General features: G+C 34.4%; 1 protein-coding gene across 1 annotated transcript; it reads left to right on the top strand.

The window, feature by feature from the left end:
* The first annotated feature begins 235 nt into the window (after window positions 1-235).
* On the top strand, window positions 236-3,196 carry LOC145156212 (uncharacterized). The gene is made up of 6 exons (XM_079075682.1): window positions 236-346; window positions 752-868; window positions 1,927-2,025; window positions 2,080-2,263; window positions 2,531-2,694; window positions 2,912-3,196. Exons 1-6 carry the CDS (start codon window positions 236-238, stop codon window positions 3,194-3,196), a joined length of 960 nt encoding a protein of 319 aa, XP_078931808.1.
* Window positions 3,197-14,377: the final 11,181 nt, after the last annotated feature.

Consider the following 14,377-nt stretch of genomic DNA (forward strand, 5'->3'; position numbering starts at 1 on the left):
TTCAAAACCCGCTCTATATTCCTAATCTTCAAATACTAGGTTTTCACAAAATTCTTTTCAAACAAACGGTTTTACATATAATGAACAAATGAATTTTCACCAATTTCGTAATTCAAAACGGTTCTCAACTGAACAACATACTTTTAATCGAACAAATGTTGGTTATAAGAAACATTTTCAAAACCATTATCAATCACAAGCAAAACCAAAGTCTCAAAAACAAAATCACGAAAAGATGGACATTAGTGGTAAGAAAAATGCACCATTTAAACCTCAACAATCTAATTTTCCCAATCACTCTCTGAAACAAACAGCTAAAGCTTCATTTGTCAAAGGGAAATCTGAAGTAATGAACATAAATCACTGGCTGGACGGAAAAGGAAAGCCTTTTCAGTCTCGAAAATTCTCTCAAGAAGAAATCAAGCATGCTTATGAAAGCTACTTGAATGACTCCACAAATGGCAGTTCTTAATCAAAGGAGTCGAATCCTTCAGTTCGATAATGGAAAGCTGTTCCTAAAGCGAATGTTGATGTGAAACAAACTGAGAAGGAAAAAGGGAAAGTTAGAGTTGAACCTAAACAAACGAATGATTACATTTCGATACCCTTGACTAACGAAGTAGAATTAATTGATAGTTTAAAATCCAAAGTTCGTAATTGGGTGTTAGATTCTTCATTTCACAATGCATTTCAAACTAATCGCCAAGGACCCAAAAAGACTTGGGGACCTAAATTTTTCCACTGATTACAGGTTTTATGTGATGAGCAATATGATGAAAAATTGTACACCGATAGTGATTGCTCTCATCACATGACTGGTAGGAAGGAAAACTTGCGAGATTATCGAAAGTTGGAAAATGCTAGTGTGGTAAAATTTGGAAACAATCAAAAGTGTTAAGTCAAAGGTTATGGGAAAGTCACAAATGGAAATTTTACAGTTAATAGGGTAGCATATGTCGGAGGTCTTCAACACAACTTGATAAGTGTTTCACAACTTGTTGTGGGCACTGGTAATCAGGTTGTCTTTGATGAAGAAGGAAGTGTGATTTCGAACAAATAAACAAAAGAAGTTTTACTCAAATTAAAAAGAAAGGGGATATGTTTACCCTTGACATCAAACCAATTGTTCGTGTTACCTCAGTCTTTTTACTTTCTAATGCATCATCAGAAACGAGCTGACTATGGCATGTAAGACTTTCTCACTTGAATTTCAAGAATTTGAACAAATTGGTGGTAAATGATGTTGTTCATGTTTTACCTGTCTTATAATTTGATAATGATTTTTTATGTGCAACCTGTGAACTAGGGAAGTAACATAGACAAGGTCATACCATAGTCATCGATTCGAAGATCATTGAACCTTTGGAACTTCTTGACATTGACCTTTGTGGGCCTTCGACTATTGAAACTCTCAACAAGAAAATGTACATCTTGGTCATTGTTGATGATTTTTCAAGGTTTACTTGGGTCTATTTTCTTCGACTAAAGTCAGAAACAGCTCAAGTAATGATCGATTTCATCAAGCACATAGAACTTAGTCTGAGGAAGAAGGTTCGAAAGATCAAGAGTGATGATGGCTCTGAGTTCAAGAATAATGTTCTTGAATCATTTCTAGTTAAACGAGGCATTTCGCATAATTTTTCATCTCCTTACACACCTCAACAAAACGTTGTTATCGAAAGGAGGAACCGGTCTCTTTGTGAAGCAGCAAGAACCATGCTTACATATGCGAATCTTCCATAATATCTCTGGGATGATGCAGTTTCGACGGCTTGTATTAATCAAAATAGATATTTTATTCATCATCGTTTTAACATAACCCCATATGAAATCATTAACAATAGGAAACCAAATGTCAAATTTTTTCATGTTTTTGGTTGCACGTGCTTTATCATGAATCTTAAAGATACCCTTTCGGAATTTCAGTCAAAGGCTGATGAAGGAATTTTCTTTGGATATTCGCACAATTATGTTGCATATAGGGTATTGAAAAAGCGAACCAGGAAGATTGAAGAAACTTTCAATGTAACTTTTGATGATCATTATGTCAAAAGAGTCGAAAAGAGTTTTTAACAAAAGCCAATCATTAATGAAACGAATGATGAGTCTGAAATTTCGAATTTTTTGGATTTTGATTATGACTTAATTTTTGGTGTTCCTGATAGGGAAATCTATGAAGAAAGACATGTTGATGATAACCAAATTCCTGGAGTATCGAAGCATTCAGATGATTCAACAATCACTCAGGAGGATGCTGATTTAGGTTCATCAACCAACTCTCCAATACATAACGGGAGTCAGAAAGGAGTAAACAATGATCAATTGGAGGGGGAGCACTTGAGTTTGACTGATCAATTTGAGGGGGAACATACTTTCGAGCGGTAGTATACTCAGATGAATGCAAACGTCAAGGGGGAGCATCAAAATATTGATCCAATTATTGAGGGGGAGCAAAATGGATCTCTACCAAATACTTCCAATATACAAACTGATGTATTTCAAGATATGAATGATAATGTGTTTAATGCAGGTGAAGGTTCTAAAACGGATGAAATGTTCGAAGATGCACCTTTGTATTTTGATTCTGCATATCCGCCTATGGACAGATGGACACAAAATCATCCAAAAGAACCAGTTCTTAGTGATTCTCAAGCTGGAGTGTTAACAAGAGCTCAACTTCGTTCAAGGAATGAGGTACTCAATGTACAACAAGAATTTTGTATTTTCAATGTTTTTATTTCAAAAATTGAACTAAAGTCAGTAAAGGTTGCAAAATTGGATTCTCTCTATGTAATCTGAATTGGCTGAGTTCAAATGAAACAAAGTTTGGAGACTTGTTCCGAAATCTAAGGATGCATCAATTATAGGCTTAAAATCTATTTTCAAAAATAAAACTGATAAATAAGGTAAGATAGTGCGAAATAAAGTTGGGCTAGTTGTTAAAGGGTATTCGAAACAAGAAGGTATTGGTTATGAAGAAGCCTTTACCCCTATTGCAAGACTCGAGGTTATTCGAATATTTTTAGACTATGCAGCACACAAGGACTTTGATGTCTATCAGACGGATGTCAAGTGTGAATTTCTCAATGGTGTCTTGGAAGAAGCGGTGTATGTTGAACAGCCGCCAGGTTTCGTAAATGCACAATACCCTGATCACTTCTATATTTTAGATAAGGCGGTTTATGGTAATAAATAAACACCAAGAGCCTGGTATGCAACTCTTACCAATTTTTTAAAATCATCGAAATTTAAACAAGGATCTGTTGATCCCATTCTCTTTCGTAAGAAAGTTGATAATCATCCCATGCTTGTTAAAATGTATGTCGATGATATTATTTTTGGCTCTACTGACCCTAACTTGTCGAATAAGTTTGAGAATATGATTAAGAGTCAGTTCGAGATGAGCATGATGGGGAAGAACAAAAAAAATTTGGGCTTACATATTCGTCAAAGCAGAGAAGGAATTTTTATCAATCAAGAGAAGTATTCTTCCAATCTGCTTGAGAAGTTTGGAATGACGAATAGTTCGAAATTATGAGTACCTATGGCAGTTGGCACCCGTCTTGGTCCTTCGTTGGACAATCCTGCTGTTGATCTCACATTATACAGGAGCATGATCGGTTCGTTACTATACTTAACTGCTATTTGACCTGATATTATGTTTTCTGTTTGCAATTGTGCTAGGTATCAGTCGAATCCCAGGGAACCTCATCTAACTATTGTCAAGAACATCTTTCGTTATCTCAAAGGCACAGTTTCGTTGGGTTTGTGGTACCCTTCGAAAAGAGGGTTTTCGTACAGGCATTTTCCGATGCGGGTCTTGGAGGTTATCAATTTGATTGAAAAATCACAAGCGGTGGATGTCAACTTTTGGATGCAAGCTTGTTAGCTGGAAATCAAAGAAACAAACTTGTGTTTCAATTTCCACAACATAAGCAGAATATGTTGTTGCTGCAGCTTGCACTGCTCAAATCATTTTGATTCAAAGTCAACTGCGTGAGTATGCAATCAACATGAAAAAGATATCGTTGTATTGTTATTCACAAAGTGCTATTCGCATCTGTCATAATTCAGTGCAACATTTGAATACCAAACATATAGCTCTTCGCTATCATTTTATTAAAAATCATGTTGAGGATGGAAATATTATAGTTCACTTTGTAAATACAACAGATCAACTTGTTGATATCTTTACTAAACCTTTGGATGAAAAGACTTTCATAAGAATTTTGTCGGACTTAGGCATGATTGATGCAAATGTTGTTCCCAGTCTGACTTCGTCATAAAATCACTACGCGTCGATATATCGTTGAATGATCCAGATTTTACTGTTCACTGTTCAGCGTTTGACACGCTTCGATTTTGACTTTCCACTGATCAGTTCATAACACACTTCATTCTCCATAAACTAGTGTCATCATTTCGTTAGTCCATACTTTTTATTTCGTTAGTCTGGTAACATTTTCTTATTTTTGTCATTTACTTTCAAAAACAAAAATACCAAAAAGATTTTCTTATTTTTGTTGTTTTCTTTTCAAAATAAAAATACCAAAAAGATTTTATTATTTTTGTTATTTCAATTCAAAAACAAAAATCCAAAAATATTTTTCGTTTTTATTTTGGATTGTTAACAAGATTTGGTGTAGCTTGCTATCAAAATCTTCTGGTGGAACTTGCTTTGCAGCTTTAGGGAAAGGTATTATTTCGATACTTTGCACTAGTTAGATATCCCTAAAAGCATGTTGCAACATGTTTTCCCAAGCCTCCACGACTCAATGTGTTTCAAAGCCTTAATGGGTCTCTCATCACGAGGATTCCTTCCCAATCAGGCTATATTCACATTAGTCAATAAGCTACCTTACTCTTCTCTTGTCGAGTTAAGAGTTTACTGCTTGGTCCACACATAGCAGAGGTACACTTCGTTTCTTAAACCAATCTTTTTCACCTTAAAAATTCTTTCACGGTCACACATTTCACTTGAATATCCCCGACATCTCTGGTAGAAACCAACTAGAATGTAGATATCGCACAAGTTTGTGTTTATGATCCTAATTCATGAGACCGTGAAGATGGTGAAACCCAAAATTTCTAACTATTAAGGAACTGACGGTGAACTTTAAGTTCAAGATTTTAACGAAACACTTGTTTCGGTACTACACTTCGATATTCAAAATCATATTGCTTCGTTATGAGTGGTCTTGATAAAATGATCTAAACCCAAGACATTTTTGCACAGCAAGATCCAACACTTATTTTTTTTGGAATATGATTTCCATATGAATATCTGTTTGAACTTTAGTTACTTGTAAATTTTTTCCAAATACCACTTGTCACTGACTACACTGGTCAAACAAGTGATTTTGTTTACAATTTCTCACACTTATGTTAAGTCGTGATATGTAACAAAATTCATCCTATCCACGAAGCCTTTGCAAAAGAAGCTCTTCGATACTTCTCTATAAGTATTCGATTGTAATTCACGGGAAACCACACAAGCTGTTCGATATCTCTCTTGATGTAGAACGAAGCGGTCTTTACCCTGGATCTTACTGCCTTTATGTCAATTTTTAATTGACATCACAAAACCATAATTTTCTTATTTTTGTTCCTATCTTATTCTTTGGCACACATTTGCACACACTGAAATACTTGAGGTTCTGAGTAATACCAACTCAGGCTAAAGATTTCAAAAAGTCTTGAATATGACTTCGCTTCTAAACCCAAAAGCGAAAGAGCCCAGCCTCCATGCCGAAGGTTCACTAACGGTTCTTATCCTCTTGGGGCACGTGAAACGACTATTTGACGTGACGGTTTGGTAGCTTCATGATTTTCAAGGAAAAAGTGCTCATCGCTTTTTAGACGTGGCCACTTTTACGGCTACAGGCCTAATTTTCAAGGCAACATGTGGCATGATCTTAATGCTTAACCGCTTCAAATTCAAACTTCGGGTTTACATATAAAATGGTTTTGGGGTCATCTCATTCCAACTTTACGTGATCAAGATCAAGATTTTCCCACTATTTCCTTATACTTCCTGTTCTCTCAAAACTTCAAACCCTAACAATGGCGGCTACAAACGTGAATATTGATCCTTCTCAAACTACCGATGATGCCACATCTCAACCTTTGTTAAAGATCCAGAGTACCAACTATAGGGTTCAACCTGATGTTAGCAAGTATCCTGAAGATTTAAAGATGCTGATCGTGGCGTTGAATCACTCAGTGTTGTCTACAGTGATGTCGTCTTCCTTCTCTGTCCCAATGACTTGGTTATCACTTGTTGGGTCAACTGCTGTGTTTAACAAGACGACCAAGGTGGTTACTTTCCAAATCACCAACGAGAAGAAGTACAAGCTGTCCAAGAAACAATTTTCCTAAATCTTGAACATTCCTAACGTTGAACCTTTCTATGAGGTCACGAATGAATAAGTTTTTCATATGTTCAATGCGATGGGTCATTAACCACCTCTTACCAAGATCAGTCATTTCAAGAAATCATCTTTACCCTGTATCTGGAATTTTCTATTTGACATTTTTCTTCGATGCTTGACTGTTTCAAGTGTTAGATTGGATAAGGTGAAGCTTGAAGTGTATGCAATTTTTGATGGGTTGTACTATGATCTTCAAGTAGATTATGCAACTCAATTGTGGCAGGAGTTTGGAAACAGTATTGCCCACACCAGTGTTGTGAATGGTGTATCATGTGTTAGATATTGGAGTCTTATTTTGAAGTATGTGTACGAAAAGGAAGGTAACATGGTTCCTGATGATGTTCCTGTTGGATTAGGTGTCTAAGGCGATAACTATAATTGGTATGTACTTGACCTGATACAAGCATGGTCCATTTGGGTTGTAAAACTCTGGAACAATTTTATAGGATGGATATTTGAGAAAGAGGTTAATGTGCTTTATTAATATATTATAAGTATAATATATTAATTGAGAAATCATATTATTTAATTAGTATTGATCAAGAATTAATTTGGAATTAATTTACTGGTCAAATGAGACTAATTAAATTAACGGGTACTGATTGTGTACATCAGTGATATATATAGTTTGGGCTAATGATCCATATTGATTAGTAATGGACTAAGTTCATGTAAGACTTCATGAAGAGTTAGTCCAAAGGGCTTATCTTATGGATTATTGGATTAAGGCCCAAGGAAGTGGATTAGAGTTTAACTCTTGGATTCTACACTATATAAATGTAACCCATAAGCCAAAAATCAGGCACTAGTGATTCCAAGAAGCCCTAGATGATTTTTGTGTCTCCAAACCTCTCTATCAAGTTCCTCCTCTTGTTCTTGGTTTGGTATAAGACATTTGAGGCCTCACACTTGAGGTGCTAGGCTCTTGAAAGACCAATTCCTACATGCTACAATTAAGAGGTATTCTTCTAACTTACTTTTATGTTTCAATTACCAATATTGTATGCTAGTTGTAGGTTTCAAGCTTTGGAAATTTTATTTCATGTATAACTATATAAAACTTATATCCAAAGCTATTAGGGTTGTATGTGCACCGTAGGAGTGTTATAGTACCTAAAACCCTACAGTGGTTTCAGAGCCATGGATAGTTTTTTGTTATATTCATGCATAGCTAATTGTTCAAAGTTGAAGCAAAATGAAAAAATTGTTTCTGTCAGCATGAAATCAACGAGTCCACTATTGGACTTTATGAGTTGGATGATTTTGGTCATGAACTCGATGAGTCCATAGCCTGGCTCGGCGAGTTGGACCATCAGATGGCAGTTTTCGGGTTTTTTTTTGTCTGAATTGGATTAGGATCGTTATCATAAATTGTTTTATTTCATAAAATTTGATTTTACTAATATGTTAATGACTATCCCCATCCAATAAGATGATAATTGTCAAATTTTAATATAATTACTTTATTTTATGAAAAACTAATTATTTGTAAAATTTGAATCATTTTGATATATGAACTTGAATTAAGTCAAATTAGTTAAAAATAAAATTATTTGATTATTTTACTAATTTAAAAGATTGATCTAAAGAGTTCATGAAACCTCCATAAGTTATGGATATGAAAAGTCTCATTCATAAAACAAATTAACTCCTTAAGTTATGAATTCCAAGAGTCTTGAAAGGTTACAAAACTTGATCTAAATGGCTTTGAAGAGTTTCATAACTTGCCCTCAAGTTATGGAATTTGGAAATTCTCTTTTATGGAAAAATGAGAGTTACAAAACTTGCCATCAAGCTTTGGAATTCTAAAAGTCTTGAAGAGTTACAAAAACCTGCCCTCAAGTTTTAGAATTTAAAATTTGATTAAAAATATTTTAATTGTGAAATATTAAATGCTAAACCTTTTGGCTTCATAACTTAAGTTTAGAATTAAAAGTTTTTAATTATGGTTTTATTGATAATTAATTAAAAGACTGTTAATAAATCCATAATTATATGGTTTGAGTTTAATTAAATTAAATGTCTAGTTTGATTAATAGATTAAAGCACCTAGTATTTTAAATGTTTAAAATACACGCTTATACTATATAAAATTAAAAGTCTAATGTATTATATATGTATAAATTAAAAGTCAGTCTTACCGTTAGTAGGCCTCATTCACGAAGTTAGTCTATAAGGGGTGTTTAAGGAAGCGGTCTATAAAATGATCGGCATTGGGTATACACTCTTACCCACCGCACTCTTGACTAGTGGAGGGTCGTTAGCCGAACGGGTTTGACAGGACATTAATCTTCACACCTTGTTTGTGACCCTCGGCATCCCAGTCATAAACTTGAAGGGCATAATCGAGATTTAAACATGTCACTTAAAAGTTCAATGAATTTCAAAGAATCTAGGAATTTTAATTCATTTAAAACCTAAAATTCATTTTCGTTTTTCATGGTGGAAATTGGTAAATTGTCATTTACCTACCTTCAAATATTTTGCAATTGGATTACGGTATCTCTCTTCCGAATTGTGAAATATTGTGTTGGGTCCTAGCCTTAATATTTCATTTTGGGTGTTATATTAAGGACTTAAATCAACTAAACTTGAAATTCTCCCTTGTAGATGTCTAGTTTTGACAAATATGGTCTTCCCGAATCTTATGGAAAAAGCTTTACACATGAAGATGATATTCCACAATATCATTCTTCACTTCCTCCACCTCCTCCAATAATTCTCCGTAACCCACAATTTCATCGACTTGAAAAGTTCAAGGTCACTCAAGCCCTTTTGGCAAGGTAACATGAAGATGGAAAGTTTGTGTGTGCACATGTCTTGGAGATGAAGTCACACATTGACAGGCTGCGAATGTTAGGTGTTGTTGCCTCGAGGAAGTTGGCTGTTGACTTGGTTCTTTAATCACTTTCGAAATCATATAGTGAGTTCATTCAAGATTACTATATGACAGACCACGACGTAACCCTCATCGATCTTACCAATTTGCTAATTGCTGCTGAATCAGAAATGATTTGGGGCACTGGTAAAGCAAATTTAATTGGAAGATCAACTTCCCAAACTTCCATCTACATTGACAATAGAAACATTGGAAGTCCAGAAAATTCTTATCTTCCCAATGGAAATGGATCGGCCAAGGTCAAACTATTTGACCAGATGGTAAAGAGAAAGGCTAAGTCTGAGATTGTCCCTTGTACCATTCCGAGAAGGTCTGTTTCTTTCTATTGCCAAGAGAAGGGGCATTTCGATGCGAAGCTGCCGTATCTACCTGAAGAACCACATGGATGGTAAAGTCAAAATGTATGACTATGCTTCAGGTAAGTCCACTATCTAACTCTATTAAGTTCGTATTTGAACATTCTTAATAAATGATGTAATGTAATTACATTTTGATGTTTTGAAGAATCGAAGAAAAGAAAGGAAGCTTAAAGGAAGAGTAAGCTAAGTCTGATGGATTGCTTAGGACTATTTAGTTTGACGTTGGCCGAGGTCAAACTATTTGACCAGATGGTAAAGAGAAAGGCTAAGTCTGAGATTGTCCCTTGTACCATTTCCGCATTTTATAAATAAAGAAATTTTTTGATTTTACCTTGCTTTATTTCCTTGCAATGACATTTGTGAAAATTGATGTTTGTATGTTTCTATTTTTAGAAATATGTATTTGATTCTTTCGTTTGTGGTAGTGTCTAAATAAGGAAAGATTCTCATCATCAAGTTTCAATTGGACAGAAACTTGGAATCATGCAACTTGTATTGTATGATGAATGAGAACCTTCGACTTTGGGAAATTAAGTCTAACTCCTTGTTCAAATGTATATGTGATTCAAGTGAAGGACTAAGGGATCAGGTACACTTGGTTATGCACTGGTCAGGTCCACCACAAAAAACGATAAGACTATTCGTCTTGATTTAATAGAAGTTTAGTAAATATGGTTATGCTTACAAGATTAAGTGTAATTCTCAATCATTTAAAAGGTTTCAATGTATGGCAGAACGAATAAGAAGAATCAAATTAGACAAAAAGATAAAAGTTTCTCCAATCTGAAAGAAAAGGAGAGTACTTGAGTATCGTGTTTTATGATCATCTTAGTGATTATGGAACCATATCACAATTGATCCTCTAAGGACATCTTAGTGCATTTGTATGGCTAAGAAGAGGAATCGTGAATTGTTGAAATGGTTAAACCAAGAAGATGAGTCATACTTCTTTCCAAAATCAAGTCTTAGAGTCATACTCCAAGATTGTGACTTGAGTGACATATCTTAAGTAGGTTTATAACACATCATGAAATATGGAGTAGAAATCATTTCTAACTCTTGCATATTTCAAATTGGTAAGTTCTGATGTCTTGGATAAGATAAAGACCAACTAAGACCAATTATATGAAGTGTTCGTCTTGATAAGAATCAACACTAACTCTTGAATATTTGTTTGTCAAGGAATGTTTCTTGAAATGAGAATCTTATATGTCAAGAGATCAGTGGGAGTCTTAAAGATCTTGAAAGGTTTCAAGAACTAATCAAGAATAAACCTATTGTTTATCACTAGCACACGACTTGAGGTTTGTAAACTATCGTGTTGACATATTCTTGTTTTTGTGCCCATTCCAGTTAAAGTTGACTATGCATGTGAGTTCTATGAGTTCTCAATTGTTTGTATAAGGCAAAGCACCTTGATCAGCGAAAGTTCATTGATCAGTAAGGGTGATCTGCTCAACAACTTGGAAGACATGATAGGCCCTTGTGCCGCCAAGTGGCAAGAAATTAAGATTAAACAACTTCAGTCCATATGAGTTTGAATTTGTCATAGACCTTATCCTATGATAATGGTTAGAAATAAAAAATTCACATGGATAGGAACACATACACCATAAAATCTAATTGACATAAGGTTCCTCTCCATTTCATGAAAATGAGTGTGAGGAAACACTTTCACTATGAAGATTTTAAGGAGATAGCAATTGTGATATTTGCATTCTCAAATTCGATTATGATTATGGCATCCCTCTTCGTAGTTCGAATTGTGAGAAATGGCAAAAGGTCTAAACATTTCAGACTTATTGTTGTAAGTTCTGAAATTGTTTAGACACACATGTGAGCTATCTAAGGAAAGGTGTATGAGTTTGAGAAGCCTAGATAAAGTCTTATCGAAGCATCTCTTATTAGAAATTTAAACTTTGGTAAGAAAGTCAACAAGTATTGATTTCTAGAAGTCCAGCTTACTTCTAGGTACATGTCAAAGCTAGTAGGAGCATAAGTGTTATGCAAATAAGAGTGTAATTATTATGCTAGTGGGAGCACAATTATTACGTTAAGTCTTGCGACTTAGCAATGTTAATTATAGAAAACAAAAGTTTCAATTCGCAAAGTTGCAAAGTTTGAAAAGTTGTTTTGCTATAATTAAGGGAGAGGATACTTATACTTTATTTCGAATCTAAAAGCTTAGATTGTGAGATTTAAATCAAATTTAGTCAAGGATATATATGAATGTTATGTTGGAATGGTTCAACATATGGAATTATTATAGCAAGAGACTTGTAAAGATCATGTTTTTATGTAAGACATTATGAATCGTATCCCATATGCTTTGGGTATAGGATCGATTGCGTATTCTATAATATTTATGTGTTCTGATTTTTCTAAATGCCTAGGGCATTAAGAGGGAAAGAGGACTAGAACCAGATATGACTAAACTGGTTAAACAACTGTCAATGACGATCTAGGGTTCGCCAAGGATTGGTCGCTTATGGGCAGTTGGAAGTATAGTAATTAATAGACCATATTGACATTATTATGAATAGACAGGATTCTATTAATAATGAGTTGTCATATGGCAAATATGGAAATATTTCCATAATGGGAGTTAGATATTAAGAAACTATGTGTAGGTTAGAAACTTTTGTGCGAGAAGGATGTTCAAAGGAATGTACTTTGAAATTGAGACTTCACTTCCATGGAATTGTTCTTGTAACAATCTCAAAAGGAATAGTTTGTAATATTGTTGGCAAAGTCTCTATCACTTCTGTACCTCGACATTACGAGAGGAATCATTGCATAATAGTTTAGAATCTGACACATTCTAATAGTGGCATGAATTTGGCATTCTTACACTTGTGATAAAGATTTGGAGTTGTGAAATGAGTTTCATAGAAGATGTATTCAATTGATCTATTTCACAAAGAAAGGACCATAGGTAAACATAGTGTGCATGCTTGGAGCATGGGATAACTATTATTTTAATTCAAGTATAAAGTTGATAAATCGAAACATTATACAATGAATAATGTGTAATCAATATGGTTATTAAATAAAAGGTGTTTTATTTATATTCAAAAGTTTTTAGACCATATTGGATTCGATTATTCTTGTGTTTCACTTTTCATGTTTTGACTTCCCAAATAATAAAATTATTCAAATTATCCATATTCGATCATACTTTGGATGTAGGAATTGAAGCTAGACTGTCATGAATGAGTTTGTAGATTGTCTAAAGGTGTTTAGACATAGCACAAGTTTGTTGTAGTATTCATGAGTACTCCTGTAATAAGATTTGAGTATTGGACTAAACCCACGCTCATTTGAATCACTTCATGGATTTTATCATGAGTGATCAGGAGACGATAATATCTTATATTCTTGAAATGGAGAGATATGAGTTGTAGTTTACAAGTCGGTTGCACATTGATGATATGTAAACGCACCAGTAACTCGGTGTTATAAAATGCATCATTGTGTGTGATTTGATGAGTAAATAGAACAAGCACATGAGTCGAAGTTTATCCATTCCTTTTACCCAATGTGGGATAAAAGCGATATATGTGGGCCCCTCGATGATTTAGTGATGACAACCTTAAGCGCATGACCAAGTCTGGACTGATTTGATTTGTTCAATTAGCCAGTAGTAATAAATCGGAAATCGGGACAAAACACATGGACAAAGAGAATGATTATAATCCATGTCTCATGTCCATACGATATCTAGAATGGAGGAATATATGATCCCTTATCTAATGGATGCCTTACTAATAAGATCAGAGTTCAACAACGGTCTTTTTGAGAGCTACGATTTCTAATCGGATTTTGAAGTCGTACTTGCAATAATAGTTATTAGACTTATCCAAGTGGGAGACTGTTGGATTAGATGTCTAAGCCCATAACTATAATTGGTATGTACTTGACCTGATACAAGCATGGTCCATTTGGGTTGTAACACTCTGGAACAATTTGATAGGATGGATATTTGAGAAAGAGGTTAATGTGCTTTATTAATATTATAAGTATAATATATTAATTGAGAAATCAGATTATTTAATTACTATTGATCAAGAATTAATTTGGAATTAATTTAGTGATCAAAAGAGACTAATTAAATTAACGGGGATTGATTGTGTAAATCATAGATATATATAGTTTGGGCTAATGATCCATATTGATTAGTAATGGACTAAGTTCATGTAAGAATCCATGAAGAGTTAGTCCAAAGGGCTTATCATATGGATTATTGGATTAAGGCCCAAGGAAGTGGATTACGGTTTAACTCTTGGATTCTACACTATATAAATGTAACCCCTAAGCCAAATATCTGGCACTAGTGATTCCAAGAAGCTCAAGACGATTTTTGTGTCTCCAAACCTCTCTCTCAAGTTCCTCCTCTTGTTCTTGGTTTATTATAAGACATTTGTGGCATCACACTTGAGGTGCTAGGCTCTTAAAAGACCGATTCCTACTGCTACAATTAAGAGGTATTCTTCTAACTTACTTTTATGTTTCAATTACCAATATTGTACGCTAGTTGTAGGTTTCAAGCATTGGAAATTTTATTGCATGTATAACTAGAGAAAACTTAGATCCAAAGCTATTAGGGTTGTATGTGCACCATAGGAGTGTTATAGTACCTAAAACCCTACAGTTCCTAAGGCTGATTTTGTCTTGTATCAACATCCCAA

This window comes from Lactuca virosa, chromosome 2, assembly GCF_052849685.1.
Source record: "Lactuca virosa cultivar CGN04683 chromosome 2, Lactuca_virosa_CGN04683_v6, whole genome shotgun sequence".
NCBI classification, from domain to species: Eukaryota; Viridiplantae; Streptophyta; class Magnoliopsida; order Asterales; family Asteraceae; genus Lactuca; species Lactuca virosa.

Coding starts and splice junctions, on each gene's coding strand:
- LOC145156212 (XM_079075682.1), top strand. CDS start 236: ATGGACATTAGTGGTAAGAAAAATGCACCATTTAAACCTCAACAATCT. Junction 869..1,926: donor AGTTGGAAAATGCTAGTGTG/GTAAAATTTGGA, acceptor TCGGAATTTCAG/TCAAAGGCTGATGAAGGAAT. Junction 2,026..2,079: donor AGATTGAAGAAACTTTCAAT/GTAACTTTTGAT, acceptor TTTTAACAAAAG/CCAATCATTAATGAAACGAA.